The sequence below is a fragment of the Scyliorhinus torazame genome, chromosome 1 (genome assembly GCF_047496885.1).
Source record: "Scyliorhinus torazame isolate Kashiwa2021f chromosome 1, sScyTor2.1, whole genome shotgun sequence".
Taxonomy (NCBI): domain Eukaryota; kingdom Metazoa; phylum Chordata; class Chondrichthyes; order Carcharhiniformes; family Scyliorhinidae; genus Scyliorhinus; species Scyliorhinus torazame.
In genome coordinates this window covers 376,426,342-376,445,882 of record NC_092707.1, presented here as the reverse complement: position 1 = coordinate 376,445,882, position 19,541 = coordinate 376,426,342, and the positions used below count along the sequence as shown (strand labels likewise).

Genomic DNA, 19,541 nt, shown 5'->3' with positions numbered 1-19,541 from the left:
GGAAAAAGTAGGATTAGGCTATTGAGTTGGATGATCAGCCATGATTGTGATGAATGGCGGAGCAGGCTCGAAGGGCAAAAAGGCCTCCTCCTGCTCCTATCTTCTATGTATGTATTTATGTATCTAACTTCTACCCTTGAAAAGTTTGACTCTAATCTTTAGGCTATGTCCCCCAAGTCCTCGTTGCCGTAACCAGCAGAAATAGTTTCTCGCAGGCAGAACGGTGGCGCAGTGGGTTAGCCCTGCTGCCTCACGGCGCCAAGGTCCCAGGTTCGATCCCAGCTCTGGGTCACTGTCCGTGTGGAGTTTGCACATTCTCCCCGTGTTTGCGTCGGTTTCGCCCCCACAACCCAAAGATGTGCAGGGTAGGTGAATTGAACATGCTAAATTGCCCCTTAATTGGAAAAACAGGAATCGGGTACACTTAAAAAAAAAATGTTAAATAAATAGTTTCTCGCTATCTACCATATCGGTTCCCCTTAATATCTTGAAAACTTTGATCAAATCATCCTATAATCTTCTAAATTCCAGGCAATTCAATTGGACTCTTGCCAGTTCAAATCAGGTGCAAGCCTCATTCACGTCTTCTAAGAGGGCTGAGACCTAGAACATAGAACATAGAACAATACAGCGCAGTACAGGCCCTTCGGCCCACGATGTTGCACCGAAACAAAAACCATCTAACCTACACTATGCCATTATCATCCATATGTTTATCCAATAAACTTTTAAATGCCCTCAATGTTGGCGAGTTCACTACTGTAGCAGGTAGAGCATTCCACGGCCTCACTACTCTTTGCGTAAAGAACCTACCTCTGACCTCTGTCCTATATCTATTACCCCTCAGTTTAAAGTTATGTCCCCTCGTGCCAGCCATTTCCATCCGCGAGAGAAGGCTCTCACTGTCCACCCTATCCAACCCCCTGATCATTTTGTATGCCTCTATTAAGTCTCCTCTTAACCTTCTTCTCTCCAACGAAAACAACCTCAAGTCCATCAGCCTTTCCTCATAAGATTTTCCCTCCATACCAGGCAACATCCTGGTAAATCTCCTCTGCACCCGCTCCAAAGCCTCCACGTCCTTCCTATAATGCGGTGACCAGAACTGTACGCAATACTCCAAATGCGGCCGTACCAGAGTTCTGTACAGCTGCAACATGACCTCCCGACTCCGGAACTCAATCCCTCTACCAATAAAGGCCAACACTCCATAGGCCTTCTTCACAACCCTATCAACCTGGGTGGCAACTTTCAGGGATCTATGTACATGGACACCTAGATCCCTCTGCTCATCCACACTTTCAAGAACTTTACCATTAGCCAAATATTCCTCATTCCTGTTATTCCTTCCAAAGTGAATCACCTCACACTTCTCTACATTAAACTCCATTTGCCACCTCTCAGCCCAGCTCTGCAGCTTATCTATATCCCTCTGTAACCTGCTACATCCTTCCACACTATCGACAACACCACCGACTTTAGTATCGTCTGCAAATTTACTCACCCACCCTTCTGCGCCTTCCTCTAGGTCATTGATAAAAATGACAAACAGCAACGGCCCCAGAACAGATCCTTGTGGTACTCCACTTGTGACTGTACTCCATTCTGAACATTTCCCATCAACCACCACCCTCTGTCTTCTTTCAGCTAGCCAATTTCTGATCCACATCTCTAAATCACCCTCAATCCCCAGCCTCCGTATTTTTTGCAATAGCCTACCGTGGGGAACCTTATCAAACGCTTTGCTGAAATCCATATACACCACATCAACTGCTCTACCCTCGTCTACCTGTTCAGTCACCTTCTCAAAGAACTCAATAAGGTTTGTGAGGCATGACCTACCCTTCACAAAGCCATGCTGACTATCCCTGATCATATTATTCCTATCTAGATGATTATAAATCTTGTCTCTTATAATCCCCTCCAAGACTTTACCCACTACAGACGTGAGGCTCACCGGTCTATAGTTGCCGGGGTTGTCTCTGCTCCACTTTTTGAACAAAGGAACCACATTTGCTATCCTCCAGTCCTCTGGCACTATTCCTGTAGCCAATGATGACATAAAAATCAAAGCCAAAGGTCCAGCAATCTCTTCCCTGGCCTCCCAGAGAATCCTAGGATAAATCCCATCAGGTCCCGGGGACTTATCTATTTTCAGCCTGTCCAGAATTGCCAACACCTCTTCCCTACGTACCTCAATGCCATCTATTCTATTAGCCTGGGGCTCAGCATTCTCCTTCACAACATTATCTTTTTCCTGAGTGAATACTGACGAAAAATATTCATTTAGTATCTCGCCTATCTCTTCAGACTCCACACACAATTTCCCATCCCTGTCCTTGACTGGTCCTACTCTTTCCCTAGTCATTCGCTTATTCCTGACATACCTATAGAAAGCTTTTGGGTTTTCCTTGATCCTTCCTGCCAATGAGACCTTCAACATTGTCAGGTAATTAATTTAAGAGGGGTTCAATTACCCTGCCTGGAAGGACTAAGGCTCTATTGGAGCTGAAGACTATAAAGAATCTATTGGGCTTTTCAGGACCGTTGGGAAAAGCAGTTTTGCTCTTCTCCAACTTAAGAAGGAAGATCGGGCAAGCCCTGCCATGTCCTGATTGGATGGAAATCCTGGCCTTGAGTGCTGGTGGAAGGGGTTCCGTTGCACTTACACCACCAGTGTAGCGGACCCTCTCTGTCCATGAGGAATCTGGAGGCACTAGAATTTTAATACAATGGAAGAGGCCATTCAACCCATCATACATCTCCTGGCTCTCGGACATAACCATTCTCTTAGTTCTATTTTCCTGCTTTTTCCCCAGATTGTCTAATTTCCATTTGATTTTTTAAGATATGGATCACATTTTCACACAAGTAGGGTTTAAAAGAAAACCAAGCAAATAATATTAGAATGCCACATCAGTTTAGGACATCTTCAACAGTGGAATGCTAGTATAATATTGCCAAACAGAAAGGACTATGTTATTAGTAGCAACACCATTGCTTTCAAGGTTTCATCAGAAAAAACTGGTGCATGAATTTCAAGTTCATAACTATTTATCTTGCAGTGTTAGCTGGTTTAGATACACACACTTACAGCATATTCTAAAGCGGCTTCAAGCAGTTTCAGAGCTAGAAATGACCCCAAGTAAGCATAGCTAACCATATGAATAGGAAAGGAATGGGGCAGGATTCTCCGACCTCCCAGTCACGTGTTTCTTGGCGGCGAGAGGCAGCGTGCCATTCGCTGGCAGTGGGATTCTCTGCTCCTGCCACTTTCAATGGGAATTCCCATTGAAGCCTCCCCATGTCACCAGGAAACTGGTGGTTTGGCGTGCGCTGCTGGTGGGACCAGAGAATCACGCCACCAGCGAACTGCCTGAGAATCCTGGCCACAATCTAGACATTCAATGCGTATGAGGTTACACTCTGTATGTGACTCCAAGAACTGGAGGACAATTTATTAACTGAATAATATACTAATGCAAATTAAGAATTAATGTGCTCCAGCAGACTTTGCCAATTCTGCTTTATGAAATGAAATGAAAATCGCTTATTGTCACAAGTAGGCTTCAATGAAGTTACTGTGAAAAGCCCCTAGTCGCCACATTCCGGCGCCTGTTTGGGGAGGCTGTTATGGGAATTGAACTGTGCTGCTGGCCTGCCTTGATCTGCTTTCAAAGCCAGCGATTTAGCCCTGTGCTAAACAGCCCCTATTCAGTAGATAGCATTGAAAATGTACACAATTTTGTTTTAAACTGATGATGTCAATTATTGTTGAATTTTAATTGGGTGTATCAGAGCTCAGGAGGCTGATAAATGCATTGTCTGTCTGAAAACAACAGGACTGGTCGCTAAGGTAATAGCGATCATAACTCCGGGTGAATTTCCACTGCAATTCTCCTGCTTGTCCACTGTAACTTTGGTGGGAGAGCCACAGGATAACCCAAGGACAAAAGTCACTTCATGGGGGAGCAAAAGAGATAGACAAGCTGCCATAAGTTTGTAAATGTCTACTTCTAATAGACTTCTAACATCCTTTTATTTTATTTTTTTTAAATCACACTTGATAAAAGGAACACTGTACCCTGTCGAAGTGGCTGAACGAAGACCGGAATTCATTCATTTGTTGTTGGGTAATTCCTTTAGCGTCTCTGGTTAGAATCTGGGTCTCAATTTCATTGATAGTCCTGGCAATTGTAGTAAGAAGCATTTCCCAGCCAACCCGGATGTGCTACCAAAATCAGTTAATAAAAGAAACAAGTTAAAATATTGCTACAGTAACATAATGGGATATAAATAAACCTCGATGAATACAAGACTCAAATTGCTTGAGTGAACTTTTTCAGGTTACAAGTCTACACCGTACGAGACTCCTAAATACCGAGATTACATTTTGCACCATGTAACACAAAATCCGCTTTAATGGGTGTTTTGTTAAAGCATCAAATAGGCTGGCTCACAGCGGCAATGGCCACTCCACTCCTGTGGCAACAGTGACCAATCTACCACGTAATAGTCAGGATGTAATTCATATTGGTCTTAAGCTGGTTTATCATTTCTCACGGGTGGGTTGGAAGATCTAACATGCGTTTATTCTCCTCACAAACATGGGACCTGATGTTAAATCAGCATTGGTGCTAAATATTTCTCTCAGAGATGATTGCACTTAAGCTCAAAAAATATTGAAGCTGTCCAAAAAGGAAAACAAGCCCAAGGGTAGACTTAGCATTGTACAAAATATTGAAAAGCTCCCGTTCAAACTATTTTTAAGGAAGAAACTGATGTACACATTTTTAAGAACCCGTGTTCCATTGGATCAAGAGACTGCACCTTATTTTTGCCCAACTGTCCTTCTACTTCATGCCCACTCCAGTTGACAAGCCAGTTGGAGTTGAAAAATTCAGGCCTTTGCTTGTGTCAGAATATTGGCTGGCCAATTTAATGGGCAACCTGGAATGGCTGGAAACACTTTGGATGTGATATGCATTGTTTGTAGCTCACTCATTCACAATAAAAATACACAAAAAGGCACAACCCTCACTACAACATCCATCCATCCATCCAATACCTCCATGGTATAATTGGTGTGCTTGTTGTCAAAGATGAGGGCCTCTTGAATAAGTTGATGATCCCCTTCCAATTTGTCAACGTTAGGTTTGTAGTTAATGGTGACCTCCTCTAGCTGTTTCAGTTGGTTCATCTGGTCTTCCAGGGTTCCACTTATTTCGATAGAACTTTGAGCTATTTCCTGTTTTTAAATTCCAAGAGTTACAATAATGTACTGTCTTCAAAAAACACAAGACTTATTCAGGGTAGCTATTTTCCCCCAGCTTTGAGCTACTTTACTTTACAGACTAACTGATTGAATGCAGAGATGTAAGCCTGGCCTATACACATTTGGAAGATGACCCGATGATTAAATAAATAATGGAATGGGTGCAAGTCATTGCAGGACCCCAAATAAACTCAGGTGATACGCCTCAATGAAAAATTTGAAAATTCTTGGATGCCTCATATTAATCGCTACCTTGATTATGGTATAAATACCAGGAAAGATTTCAGTGTGGTAATGAGAAATCCATTCTTAACTGACTGGCAAATCTGCCTCTATCTACCTCAAGTGATTCCCATAGTAGTTTCAATGTAATGATTTTCTTCATAATAAGTTTATACATTTTCCAGCTATCCACTGGATCTAAGAGTGATAGTAGTTTGAACATTTAACACATTGGTCACTTTGAATACTCCCCAACTTCCCTGGATGAATGCTGCTACAACACTCAAGAAGCTCGACACCATCCAGGACTAAGCAGCCCACTTGACTGGCACCCCTTCCACAAACATTCACTTCCTCCACCATGCAATATACAGTAGCAGCATATACAAGATGCACTGCAGGAACTAACCAAGGTTCCTAAGGACCTAAGGACCTTCCAAGCCCACGACCACCACCATCTAGAAGGACAAGGAGAGCAGATACCTGGGAACCCCACCACCTGGAGGTTCCCCTGCAAGTCACTCACCATCCTGACTTGCAAATATATCGTCGTTCCTTCACTGCTGCTGGGTCAAAATCCTGGAACTCCCTCCCCAGCAGCATATTGGGAGCACTTAAACCCATGGACTGCAGCGATTCAGGAAGGCAGCTCACCACCACCGTCTCTTTTTTTTCTTTTAACTTTAGAGTACCCAATTCATTTTTTCCAATTAAGGGTCAATTTAGTGTGGCCAATCCACCTACCCTGCACATCTTTTGGGTTGTGGGGGCGAAACCCACGCAAACACAGGGAGAACGTGCAAACTCCACACGGACAGTGACCCAGAGCCGGGATCGAACCTGGGACCTCGGCGCCGTGAGGCAGCAATGCTAACCACTGTGCCACCATGCTGCCCCCCACCACCTTCTCAAGGACAATTAGGGATGGGCAACAAATGCTGGCCCAGCCAGCGAAGTCCACATCCTGTAAAAAATCATCCAGCTAAAAGCATAGTCCAAGAGTTGGGTGTTTATCAGAGTTTTAAAGAGATCAAGGGAAACAGTGATGAAGGGAGTGGATGTCAGTGTTGAGGCAGAAAGGTGAGCTGACAACTGGTATCAGAGGAGCAAGCAGGAATTTGAAGTTCAGAATATTTTTAAACTGCTTTACTGGAATGCACAGCACCAGCAGACTGTCTTAAGAGTGGGCAAACTCTGACTGCTTTTCATTACTCCTCAGAATGATTCATTCATTGGTTTGGAGTTGATCTATTTCTTGACAGTTGAGATGCCATAAAAATACAAGCTGCTATTGTTGAACAAGGTACATACTACAAAGCAGAAAAATCACCTCGAGCACAAAGCTGAATTTTAAGGGCTTGAATTCCTATTTTACCTCCATCTTACGCTGGATCCAAGGTCCAATGATATTTGCCTGACTGGCAAACTGGCGACGTAGCCGTTCATTAGATTGTTGCCTTACAAGCTCCTCTTGCAGGGCCGCGTTTCTCTGAGGAATCAATTGCTTCATCTGCCATTAAAAACAATATGATTTTAATGCAAAAACACATTGAGCCAATTAATCTATTCACTAAAATTGCCTTCACCACATGTTTGCTTTCTCGAATACAATTTTGACAAAAGCGGACACGGGACTGAGTGTCCGCGCCGTCGTGAACACCGTCGCATTTCACGATGGCGTGAAACAGGTGCTGGCACTAGCGATTCTGGCCCCCAAGGGGGCCAGCACGGCGCTGGAGCGGTTCATGCCACTCCAGCCTCACTTCCTGGCGTGCACTGGGGGCGGCGCCAACTCGCGCATGCGCAGTCACGACGCACCAACCTGCGCATGCGCGGTGGCGCGGGGGTTCTGGGGCCGGACGCGCAGCAAAGTAGGCCCGGGGCAGGGGGGGGGGGGGGGGGGGAGAAAGAGAGAGGCCTGCCCGCCGTTCGGTGGGCCCCGATCGCGGGCCAGACCCCATCGGAGCCCCCCCCCCCCGGGGACGGAGCCTCCTCCCCCTCCCCTCCACAGGCCGCCCCCCCCCCGACCCTTCGCGCAGAGCTCCCGCCGGCAGCGACCAGGTGTGGACGGCGCCAGCGGGACTCTGCTTTTTCCGCTTGGCCCATCCAGGTCGGAGAACCGGCGGCCCGGCCTCGTACAGCGGCCCGCGACCGGTGCCGTGCCAAACGCCCCGGCGCAGATTCTCCACACCTCGGAGAATCGCGCGCCAGCGTCGGGACGCGGTTTCGCCGATTCTCCGGCCCGGAGCGGGGCTGGGAATCCATATGATGTACAATTTCAGTATTAAATCTAAATTAATTAAATGTTGAATACAGAGAATGTTGTATAATCAACAACCAAATAATGCAATGGTGTTGACAAAGTAACAGCTCTCCATAAATCTGAGTGTTCTGTCAAAGTAAGAGATTATGCGGAGAGAACAATTCCCGTACCGGCCTCCCCGAACAGGCGCCCGGATGTGGCGACTAGGGGTTTTTCACAGTAACTTCATTGAAGCCTACTTGTGACATTAGCGATTATTATTATTATAAGTGAGCAGTGTGAAATTTTGTAGGTGAACCATATTCGCTGTACTAAGGGCAAGTAAAAACCACAGCCTTACAGACGCCGACACTCAGAGAAAAATAAAACCAGAAGGTGCTAAAAATACGTCATAATCTGTCAGCACCCTGGAAGAAAAAATAAATCGGAATGTTGGTCTTGACCCTTCATCAGAAGAAAAACATGCAGCAGTGTGTTTTGTCAACCAAAGTATTAATATCTCTCTTCTCTGTTCAGTTTTTGATGAAAATATCATGTACTTCCTGCACTTTCTGTTCATATTTAACAACAGGATTAATCCATTGTGCGCTTGGTCTGCCTGGCGATACCTTGTCCCATTTAGCACTGATCTCTTTGCATGATATCATGGTATAAGGATTTGATTCAGTGGACGAGATGCTATAGGTCTGAGTAATCTTCTGGACTTCATTAACGATTCCCAGGATGGCCTGCCTCTCACTGTCCGCTTCTGGCAGGGTAGATTTGAACTGCTCATGGGCTGCTATCAAACTCTAAAAATCAAGAGAGAGGGGGCCAAAAAAAAAAAAGCATTACACTTCATTTATGTTGAGGTTTTTAAAATTATAACAAAATATCGTTTGCGCTAACCTGCAATTACAATAAAATGATCTTTATTTACTTCTTGGGTTTTTTCAATAGTAGATTTCCCTTTATAAAGGCAAAGGGTTTGTCATTGATAAAAGCAAAAGTACATGTACAAATATTCTAGACTGCCACACTGTGAATAATAGTCGGTCATTACCCATCCTTGTAATTGTCAGAATAAAATTGTAAATCACCGAAATAATTTCATTGGAACACGGATGCTAAATATCTTGGTCTGTTTTGAAAGCAAACAACTTGTCTATTCAGAAAGCAAGCCACCTCAGAAGATCATGTAAGTTTAATATTAAATCATAGAATTCACAGAGCAGAAGGAGACCATTCATCCCATCGAGTCTATACCAGCCCAAAGGGGCACTTTAGCATAGCCAATCCACCTAACCTGCACTTATTTGGACAATGGGGTGAAACCGGAGTACCCAGAGGAAACCCACGCAGACATGGGGAGAAAGTGCAAACTTCATACAGACAGTCACCCGAGGCCGGAATTGAACCTGGGACCCTGGAGCTGTAAGGCAGCAGTGCTAAACACTGTGCCACCATGCTGCCTAATCTACTTTAAAAGACGATGGAATGGATTCAAAAACCCTGTGGGTTATTTTAGAAGTTCAATTGCACAGGGTACAATGCAAAACTGTTGGTTTTAATTTGGTAACAATATGAACCTGCATTTTTAAACTTTACATTTTTACTAAGATCCAGTTTCCACCTGAAGGGGAAAAAAACTGTGGAAGGGAAAAGTAGTCTACATTTATGCTATACTGGGTTATGTGAATTAACCCATGTTGAAGACAGATTGACTCTAGCTTATACTGGGTTATGCGAATTAACCTATGTTGAAGACAGATTGACTCTAGCTTCTTCCTTTGTTGGATGCATGTCCAGCACAGTAACAGTAAGAGGGGCTGGGGGATGCTGGGGCCAAGGAAGGCCTGTCGATTGGTGGGGGCGGCTGAGGAGTGGTCATTGTTGCACTGTTCCCACAGGAATGGAGTGGCCACGCAGCCATTGTTGCTCGAGGGCTCTTCTGTGGGCCATAGAGGACTACGTCCTCCCCAGAGCTCGCCAAGTTTCACTGATGGTCTCCTTATGCGATGGCGGGCCCCATGACATCTGCAAAATGGTCATGGAGGCGGGAAGTTGGCCTCCCAAGTGTCTCAATTGGGTTCCAACAGGTAGCCTGCCATTTTGCCAGCCTTTCCACATCCCAACCTGTCACCAAACGGCTGGCAAAATGTCAGTCTTTATGACAACATAAAGTCATGCAATTAGAATGAATTATCACACTTGATCAAAACCAATATTATTATTTTTTTGAAGCAAACGTCCTGTACCTGAATTTCTTCAATACTGTGAACAATAAACATGTCTTGCAGATCCTCCATTGCCCCTTCCATCCAGTTGTTAAAAGGGGTAGTCCTTTTAGCAAACTCCAAGAAGAGCTGATCGATGGTTTCCTGTAATTTCTCAGCCCTCTGAAAGTTTAATCAATTGGAAAGACAGGGAATACTTATTTCAATGTTGTGAAAGGGTTGTGAAGTTTAGGAATCATTAGTTGTGGAAGTGTACATTTTATAACAAACCACGGGCCGACAACATTTGGTGTCACTGTGCAGGAGTTCTATGGAGCAACTTACCATTTGCACAACAAATTTTCAGGTCGTAATGCTGGTAGGGCGCAGGAAGGGAGAAAAGAGGGAGTGAAGGCAATCAAATACAGACTATACCCATCAAGTTGCACACAACCTAATAGAGGAGGCTGAGATTAGCATTAATAGGGATCTGCTCACTTAGCTAACAGGTGTGTGGCCTGCAAGGATGCAACAAATATGAGAGAAAATGGGAATGGTCATGTGTGCATTTTCACTGGGATGATAATGTACTCTTTTCAAAGAAAAAACGCATTATGGCACAGAATGCTCACTTCCTATGGGGGCATTCCAAACCATGATAACTAATTGCATTGTTCTTTACTTCTCACTGCTGTACACAGAGCCTATTTTAATCTGCTTTTGAAATGTATTTTTTCTTTATTTTGGAATGGCCCAACGACATCATATAAAATGAAGGGTGGTGCTCTCTGTCTTGCTCTCCGTAAACCAAAAACTTGTTCAACATTGGGAACCGGAGATTTATGAATTACTGACCTGAGGCTTGTAAGATAGAATCATAGAATCAGAATCCCTACCGTATAGAAAGAGGCCATTCAGCCCATCGAGTCTTCACCGACCCTTTGAAAGACCACCTTACCTAGGCCCAATCCCTCACCCTGTAATCTCACCCCAAAGGGCAATTTAGCATGTCCAATCCACCTAACCTGCACATCTTTGGACTGTGGGAGGAAACCGGAGCACCCGGAGGAAACCCACGCAGACACGGGGAGAAAGATGGCTCCTCAAATTTGAAGAGCTATCCCAAGGCCATTTCCTTCTTGCTTCTCTGTTGTGGCTATTCATGCCAATGTGTAAATCAAGTCATTGCAATCAGGAAATTAACCTAGTAAGTTGCATTAAAAACCAAATCTATTCTACCGTAATGTTTGCACATTCTTTATTCTGCAGATCATGAGGCTACATTTTACAAATGGCTAACATATTTGGAGAATCACATAAATAAAGCTATAGGTCTGGCTTTATTTCTGTAACAGAGCCACTGTGTGGTGAACCTAGGTAACTGCACAGACACGAGTACCAACCTCGCAATGGTTAACACCAGGATCACACTTAAAATACACCCTTCCATTGGGATTATAAAAGCCCCTCAAAATCATTTCTTTTTTTGCAAAAGTGACATTGCTTCTTACTTACAATATAAACAGGAAACATGAATTCGTCTGAGCTTGCACAATGCAAAAAATGAACCTAGTGTCAGATAAGAAATTGGACTGCAACTTGGTGAAACTCACTGTGTTGCGGAGCCAAGGCAACGTTCACAAATTCCACCAAAGTTTCTCTTTACACTGGAGCAAGGAGGTTAAAAGAACACACCAAACCTCTCTGATAGAGTAGCATAATTATCCAGTGAGTGGTTGGTCCAGGAGGATCCCAGATCCTTCTCCAGTTTGTGCCCAGTTGCCTGATTTCAGCTGGGTCCTCGTTGGAATGCAATTCAATTGGTCTCAGTGGCCCACAGTTAGGAAGTGCGGAAGGAAATGTAAGGATTTATGCTCCCTGCTATAATTGCAGATGAACAACCACCCTGGAATGCCAACACTTTTCAATAAACTTGTGGTACTCATAAATGGGGATCTTTCAGAATCGCGAGTATTTGGGCATGGCAGCAGAAAATGTTCAGTGTCGTCTTCCGGTGGCGCCCTCAAGGAAGCAGGTCGCAGGTCGGATCGCTACCGCCCGTGATGGGCAAACGGACCTGTTTCACAGGATTTCTTTGGGACCTGACGACCTGAATCGGTGGAGGAGATGAAGGGAAGAGGGTTTCCCTCCCCGGGGTATGGACAGTTGGACCAGAAGTGGTCGAGTGGAGCGGCAAGGATCGAAGCGGGAGCAGCGGGGACCCCAGACCGGGAGGCGAAGCATGGCGGACGGCAGGGACCAGCGGAGGCCAAGGGAGCAACAGATGGGAGTTTTTTAGGAACTGCTTCACCGAACTGAAGAGGGACACGTTGGACCCGATGAGGGCGGTGATCGACCGAATGGTCGAGGCGCAGGTGGTCCAAGAGAAGGCGCTAAGGGAGGTCGACGTGAAGCTCTCCAGCCAGGCAGACATGGTAACGGAGCTGGAGCATGAGGTGGAGGAGCTGAACTCCCGCCAGAGGAGGATGCAGGAGCAGCTTGAAGAGCTGGGGAACAGAGCCAGGAGGCAGAACCTGAGGATCGTGGGCCTCCCCGAGGGCTGTGAGGGATCGGATGCGGGTGCATACGTGATGGGTATGCTCGGGACGCTGATGGGGCCGGAGGCCTTCCCTCAACCCCTGGAGTTGGATGGGGCGCATAGAGCCCCCACAAGGAAGCCCAGGACGGGCGACCGACCTAGGGCCTTGGTGGTTCGCTTTCATCGGCTTGCTGACAGGGATCGTGTGCTGTGATGGGCCAAGGCGGAGAGGAGCAGCAGATGGGAGAACTGCGAGGTGCGCATCTACCAGGACTTGGGAACGGAGCTGGCCAAGAGGCGTACAGGATTCGTCAAGGTAAAGGCAGCCCTCTACAAAAAGCAGGTGAGGTTTGGAATGCTGTATCCTGCGAAGCTGTGGGTCACGTTTGAGGAACTCCGTCACTACTTCGAGATACCAGAACAGGTTTGGGCCTTCATTAAAGAGAAGCTGGACTTGAATTAACTGGCACTTAGTTTTTTCAGTGCTCTACAGTGGTGGTGGTCTGTTAACCTAACTGGCTCTGACTAGGACTGGACTTTTATTAAAAGAAGCTGGACTTGAACTAAAGGACTCTGGGCTCACAAGAGCTTTTGTGTGGCAGCGGTCTGTTAAATTATCCTGTACTGTAATGTTTTATCGAAGATTGTTTTCAGCCTGGACAGAGAGCGGGGGCTGGAGGGCGCACTGCTTAGGGTGATTTTGGGAGATTGCAACGAGGGGGGTGGGGGGGGGGGGGGGGGGGGGAGGGCCCTGCAAGGGGGGCCCTGCATTTGGTATCTTTTGGCGGGAGATCGGGGCCTCTGATGGGGGGGATGGGCTAGGGGCTGGTTAAGGGACTAGAAAGGGCACGGGGAGATACAATCAGGTTAATGGGTCCTTGGTGTGTGGGGGGAGGGCCCGAACACTTGGGCGGGAGACAGTCAGGCGTTAAGGGCAGGGGTCAGCATAGCTAGCGTAGGTCAGGGGGCACCAGGGAGAGTAGGAGAAGGGGCGGGCTAGGGCCAAACGCAGGGCGGACCTGGCCGGTCAAGCCTCGGGGGGGGGGGGGGGGGGGGGGGGGGGTGGAGTTAACACATTTAGGATTGGAGGATGGTGAAGAGGAAGGGAGAAAAAGGGAAATAAAATGGGCTGGATTCTCTCATTTTCAGGCTATATCCTGATGCCGGCGTGGGAACAGTGGCATTTTACGACTGAAAAATCGGCGTAAAACGGCCAGCGATCCTCCGTTTAGCTGGGGGCTAGCAGGCAGGCAACAGAGCACCTGGCTCCAGCTGCCGATACGGCCAGAGAATTGCTGTGTCCATGGCTGCGCATGCGCACGGCGGTGGCCTGTAGTGGCCGTGTCGTGCAACACGGTGCTGGCCGCGCGTGGACCCAGCCTGCCAAATGGTGCCCTCCCTTTGGCCAGGCTCGCCACCCCTGGACCAGCCCCCACCTGTGCCCCCAGCCCCTGCCAAAGTCCCCCCTGTCCATGTATCGGCTCTTCCCCAACTGTGGTGGCGCTGGACTGAGTCCGCAGCCGCCGCGTCGAGTTCCCGAACAAAAATGGCATGAGACCTACGCTGTCGGGAACTCGGCCGGTCGGGGGCGGAGCATCAGGGGGTGGGCCTCAGGTAACGTCCTGAGGCCATCGATACGGAGGGGGTGGCGCATCGCGAAAGCGGTGTCGCCCCCGATTTCGTTGCAAACGGGGATTTTCCGAACAACCGCTGGAGGCGATTTCGGCGTCGGAGGCCAGAGAATCCCGCCCAATATTTCACATTCAGAACAATAACTGGCATTGGTACAGTGAGACACAATTACAGTGACTTTCTTACAAAAATCAATCTAATCAAATAGTTCACTCGGAAATTTTCACATCATTAATATTTTACTTAAAACCCCAGAAATAATGTGTAATGTCACTCACAGGTCACATGGTTTTTTTTCCTGCTAATAGTGAGCCATATCGTGGAATGATTAAGACTATGGTAATTAATTTGGGGATGCAAAATAGCTAGTATCGCATCTGCCTCCTGAGGCACATCGTATCCCATATTTTGATAGATTGATTTCAGCACACTGGGGGTATGATACCAATCATTTTGCATGACCCTCCTATTTGCATCTCACCCAATATCTTCACAGCATTAAAGGGCTGTGACTATAAACTGCGTCTGTGCACCTTGGCACAAAACAACAATGGCAGTGTTTAGAATTTACATGAATTCTGGATTAAATTGTGCCTTGCTGAACATGAAGGTTCTAGAACAGCACATATGTCTCCAGCCTGGTAATCCTTAACCATTAATATCAGCCGCACAAATTCAGTAAATTAATTTTGTGATGTAGAAGTTGTGCAAGTTGTTTACAGGTATAAAATCATCTCTATCAAATATGCATCAAGTATATGTTAGGACAGGGCTAACATTGTAAGATTAGACAGGCTATTCAGAACTATCCTTTACTCACTTAGTAATCGTTCAAATATATCTCACCTCTAAAGCCTCCCTCCGTTTCTGTGTGAGAGTTCCAAAATTGTCCCACTGATCACAGATTTTCTGGCATCTTGCATTTATTTCAACAGCATTGTGATAATCCAACTCACTGAAAAAAAGTCAACAAAATCACTGAAATGTTACTCTTCATTTTGGGGCTTAATGAACTTGTAACAAAGCAAATAACTCTCAATCTACTGTCATATTCAAGGCTGTACTGTAATGGCTAAATATTTGTTGCAGTAAATTTATATTTAATATCCATTCCCATTTACTACTTTATGGTCACAAACTATAAGCTTCTATAATTTCCTTGGTCCTGCGACAATTTCAAATATACTCTGCGAGATCTCAAAATCAACAAAGACTGAAATAAATTATCTTGGACTCTCAGCAATGGCATTGAATGTCAAGGGGTGGTGGTTAGATTCTCTCTTGTTGGAGATAGACATTGCCTGGCACTTGTGGGGCATAAATATTACTTGTCAACACAAACATGGATATTTTATGGATCTTGCTGCATTTTGACACGGACTGCTTAAGTGTCTGAGGAGCGGCGAATGGTGCTGAGAATTGTGTAATCATCAGTGAACATCTCCACTTCTGACCTTATGATGGAAGGAAGGTCATTGATGAAGCAGCGGGTTGGGCCTAGGACACTGCCCTGAGGAACTCCTGCAGTGATGTCCTGCGAATGACGATTGACCTCCAGTTTTGCTCTTTGATGCCATATTTGTCAAATGCTGCCTTGGTGTCAAGGGCAATCACTTTCACCTCACCTCTGGAGTTCATCTCTTTTGTCCAAGGCTATGTTTGAAGCAAGGCTATAATGAGGTCAGGATCTGGGTGAATCTGGTGAGACCCAAACGGAGTGCGAGTCAGCACATAATTGCTGAGTAGATGCCACTTGATAGCACTGCTGACAATGCTTTCCATCACTTTACTGATGACCGCGAGTAGACTGATGGGGTGGTAATTGGATGGGATGAATTTGTCCTGCTTTTTGTGTACACGACATACCTGGACAATTTTCTACTTTGCCGGGTGGTCGCCAGTATTGTAGCTGTACTGGAACAGTTTGGCTAGGGATGCGGCTAGGGGTGGAGTACAGGTCTTCAGTACTATTGTCAGAATATTGTCAGTACCCAGATCCCTTGCATTATCCAGTGCCTCCAGCCGTTTCTTGATATCATGTGGAGTGGATTGAATTGGCTGAAGACTGGTACATGAGATTCTGAAGACCTCCGGGGGAGGCAGCGATCGGTCATCCACTCCGCACTTCTGGATGAAGACTGTTGCAAATGCTTCAGCCTCATCCTTTGCACTGATATACTGATATATGAGGTATGAGGGTACTGATGTACCCTCATCATTGTGGATGGGGACATTTGTGGAGTAATCTCCTCCAGTTCAATTGTCAACCACCTGGCTTGGTGGTAATGGTAGGAGTGGGGGTATGCCAGGTGGTGAGATTACAGATTGTGGCGGAGCACAATTCTGCTGCTGGCCCACAGCAAACAATGGATGCCCTGTCTGGAGCTGCTAGATCTGTTCAAAATCTATCACATTTAGCATGGTAGTAATGCACATCACGCGATAAAGGGTATCCTCGGTGTGAAGATGGGACTTGGTCACCGCCAAGTTTGTGCAGTGGTCACTCCTACCAATGCGATCATGGACAGATGCATCTGCGGGTGAGGTCAAATATGTTTTTCTCTCTCGTTGATTCCGATAGACCCAGTTTCGTAGCTATATCCTTTAGGACCTTGCCAAAATGGTTAGTAGTGGTGCTACCGGTCAGTAGTGTTCAACCTGGAGGGGTGCTGATTGATCAGATGAGGCCGTGAGTGGAGCTGGGAACATGGGGCGAATTTCTCCGGAAACGGTGCGATGTCCGCCGACTGGCGCCCAAGACGGCGCAAATCAGACGGGCAGCGCGCCGCCCCAAAGGTGCGGAATGCTCCGCATCTTTGGGGGCCGAGCCCCAACATTGAGGGGCTAGGACGGCGCCGGACGAATTTCCGCCCCGCCAACTGGCGGAAAAGGCCTTTGGTGCCCCGCCAGCTGGCGCGGAAATGACATCTCCGGGCGGCGCATGCGCGGGAGCATCAGCGGCTGCTGACAGCTTCCCACGCATGCGCAGTGGATGGAGTCTCTTCTGCCTCCGCCATGGTGGAGACCGTGGCGGAGGCGGAAGGGAAAGAGTGCCCCCATGGCACAGGCCCGCCCGCGGATCGGTGGGCTCCGATCGCGGGCCAGGCCACCGTGGGGGCGCCCCCCCCAGGACCCCGGAGCCCGCCCGCGCCGCCTTGTCCCGCCGGTAAGGTAGTTGGTTTAATTTACGCCGGCTGGACAGGCATTTTAGCGGCGGGACTTCGGCCCATTCGGGCCGGAGAATCGAGCGGGGGGGCCCGCCAACCGGCGTGGCTCCCGCCCCCGCCAAATCTCTGGTGCCGGAGACTTCGGCAACCGGCGGGGGCGGGATTCAAGCCAGCCCCCGGCGATTCTCCGACCCGGCGGGGGGTCGGAGAATTTCGCCCCTGGTAATCAACAGTTCACAGTTTGATTGACTCTCCAAGTGGCTATAAAAGTTAGGGAGCTTCTGGTTCTGCCAAAAGTCAAAGGACTTTTGGCTACCTCTTCAAATTTTCCATTCCTGCCCGCGATAGTTCCTGTCATTGATGGCAATGCAAAATCCCGGCCAAAGTCTTTGACATGGGATTCTGAACACAAATTCTTGTTTTAACAAGAGATTGAGCACTTGAATTAAATGTTTGTTTTGACGAGGGAATATGTAGTTGAAGGAATTCAAATTTAATGAATGGGGTTTCATTAATTAATTATTTATAAATATTTATTTATAAAAATAAAGTTTGCAATTGACAATTAGGCCTTTTTACTTAATCTCAACATGGGTCCCGAGGTTAACCCACGGTGGATACTGGGTGTGTTGGCATAGAGTGTGTTAGGGAAGAAGGTAGTGGGTGTGGGTTGGCATGAATTGGTACTAAGTTGGATAGGGGGTTTGTGGGGCTATGGATTTTGATAGTGGGGATGGGGGAGGGGATCCAAGGGGTGAGGGACAGGGGGCTGTTTTCGGATTCATTGTTATTTTTACAGCTGAGGTGGGCCTTTCACATAGCCCACCTCTGCACCCAGCAGGTGACTGTGGCTGTCTCCAAACTCTTTCTGGGCCGGGCGGATCAGACACCTGTTAACACCCTCACCACCTGGTGGATGTGTAAAGCACTATTTAAATGAAAGTCTTTCTTTCTTTCAATCACCACCATTTGTGTTAAGTGCAAATGCTGGTACTCGTCAAGGTCTGCCTGGTCACATGTTGCTTTTAAAAATACAACTTGCTATCCAGGGTGGAGAAATAAAACAGATTCTGATCAAGCAGTCCAAGCAATGACGCCTTCTAAATGTAACAGAGGAACAAAAGGTTCCACCAGGAGCTTGTGATAGAGAGTTGCTTAGAAAAGTAAGCTCCACCGTAAAGCAGATTTACAGTGGGGTGTAAAATGTCCCGTGCTCGATTTATTTTTGTCACACTGATGTAACAGGCTTTTGTCACTCTGTTGTAACAGGCTTTTCCCAAGTACACACCAATCTGAGGTACTGTCTCTGAGGCAAATTATTGCTTGTGCTCCTTGTTTGGGAGTGGAGTAGTGCCGCTTCTTCCAATAAAAGGTAAAGTCACCATAGTCCCAAATGACCATAAGCTACTTTCCCCTTGGAGTGGGAGAGCTGACTGGTGGTGATTTATCCTGAGGATCATCATATCTCAGGCGAGGGGCAAGGTTGACAAGACAAGGCCTTCATGAAGAATCTCAGCCGGTACGAGAATTGAACCTGCTCTACATCACAAACCAGCAGTCTAGCCAATTGAGCTAAACTGGCAGCTGCTTCTTCCAGTACCCCATGCTGATTAACTGGCTGCGAAGTGTACGTGTTTCTTATTCCATAGTGCTCGAGTCTCAGAGGCAAAGAGAATATTAATTTTAATACACCTGAACTGGTTTAGGAAATTTCAAGTGGGAATAATGAAGGAAGTTTTTCAATCCTTTTTTCTTAATCAAGATCCAGTTTGGAGATAAAAATAGAAAATGCTGGAAAAACTCTGCAGGTCTGGAGAGAGAAAATAGTTAACATTTCCATAGAACCGTAGAGTCCCTACAATGCAGAAGGAGGCCAGTCGGCCCATTGCGTCTACAGCGACCCTCTGAAAGAGTACCCTACCTCGGCCCACTCTCCTTGCCCGTAGCCCCACCTATTCTGCACATCTTTGGACTGTGGGAGGAAACTGCAACACCCAGAGGAAACCCACGCAGACACCGGGAGAATGTACAAACTCCACACAGACAATCACCCAAGGCTGCAATTGAACCCGATTCCTGGCGCTGTGAGGTAGCAGTGCCTGCCACTGTGCCAGCCACGGGTCCGTACAACTCTTCCTCAAACCTCTGTTTTTATTTCAGATTTCCAATATTTTGCTTCCAATTCAGAGGTATTACACTGTACATGCTACCATTGGTAATAGAATTTACAAGAAATTTTTGTTTTCAT

The 19,541-nt window shown here is 46.8% G+C and overlaps 1 protein-coding gene across 2 annotated transcripts in view; it reads right to left on the bottom strand.

Annotated features, from left to right (window-relative positions):
* The window catches only part of LOC140426663 (alpha-actinin-2-like), a 165,317-nt gene that overhangs the window by 25,766 nt on the left and 120,010 nt on the right, over positions 1 to 19,541 (bottom strand). For both annotated transcript variants that reach the window (XM_072511754.1, XM_072511752.1), the window contains exons 13-18: positions 14,973 to 15,081; positions 9,998 to 10,138; positions 8,369 to 8,551; positions 6,873 to 7,007; positions 5,069 to 5,248; positions 4,085 to 4,231 (exon numbers count right to left, since the gene is read on the bottom strand). In XM_072511754.1, the coding sequence (XP_072367855.1) occupies positions 4,085 to 4,231; positions 5,069 to 5,248; positions 6,873 to 7,007; positions 8,369 to 8,551; positions 9,998 to 10,138; positions 14,973 to 15,081 (895 nt within the window). The remainder of the gene's footprint in view (positions 1 to 4,084; positions 4,232 to 5,068; positions 5,249 to 6,872; positions 7,008 to 8,368; positions 8,552 to 9,997; positions 10,139 to 14,972; positions 15,082 to 19,541) is intronic.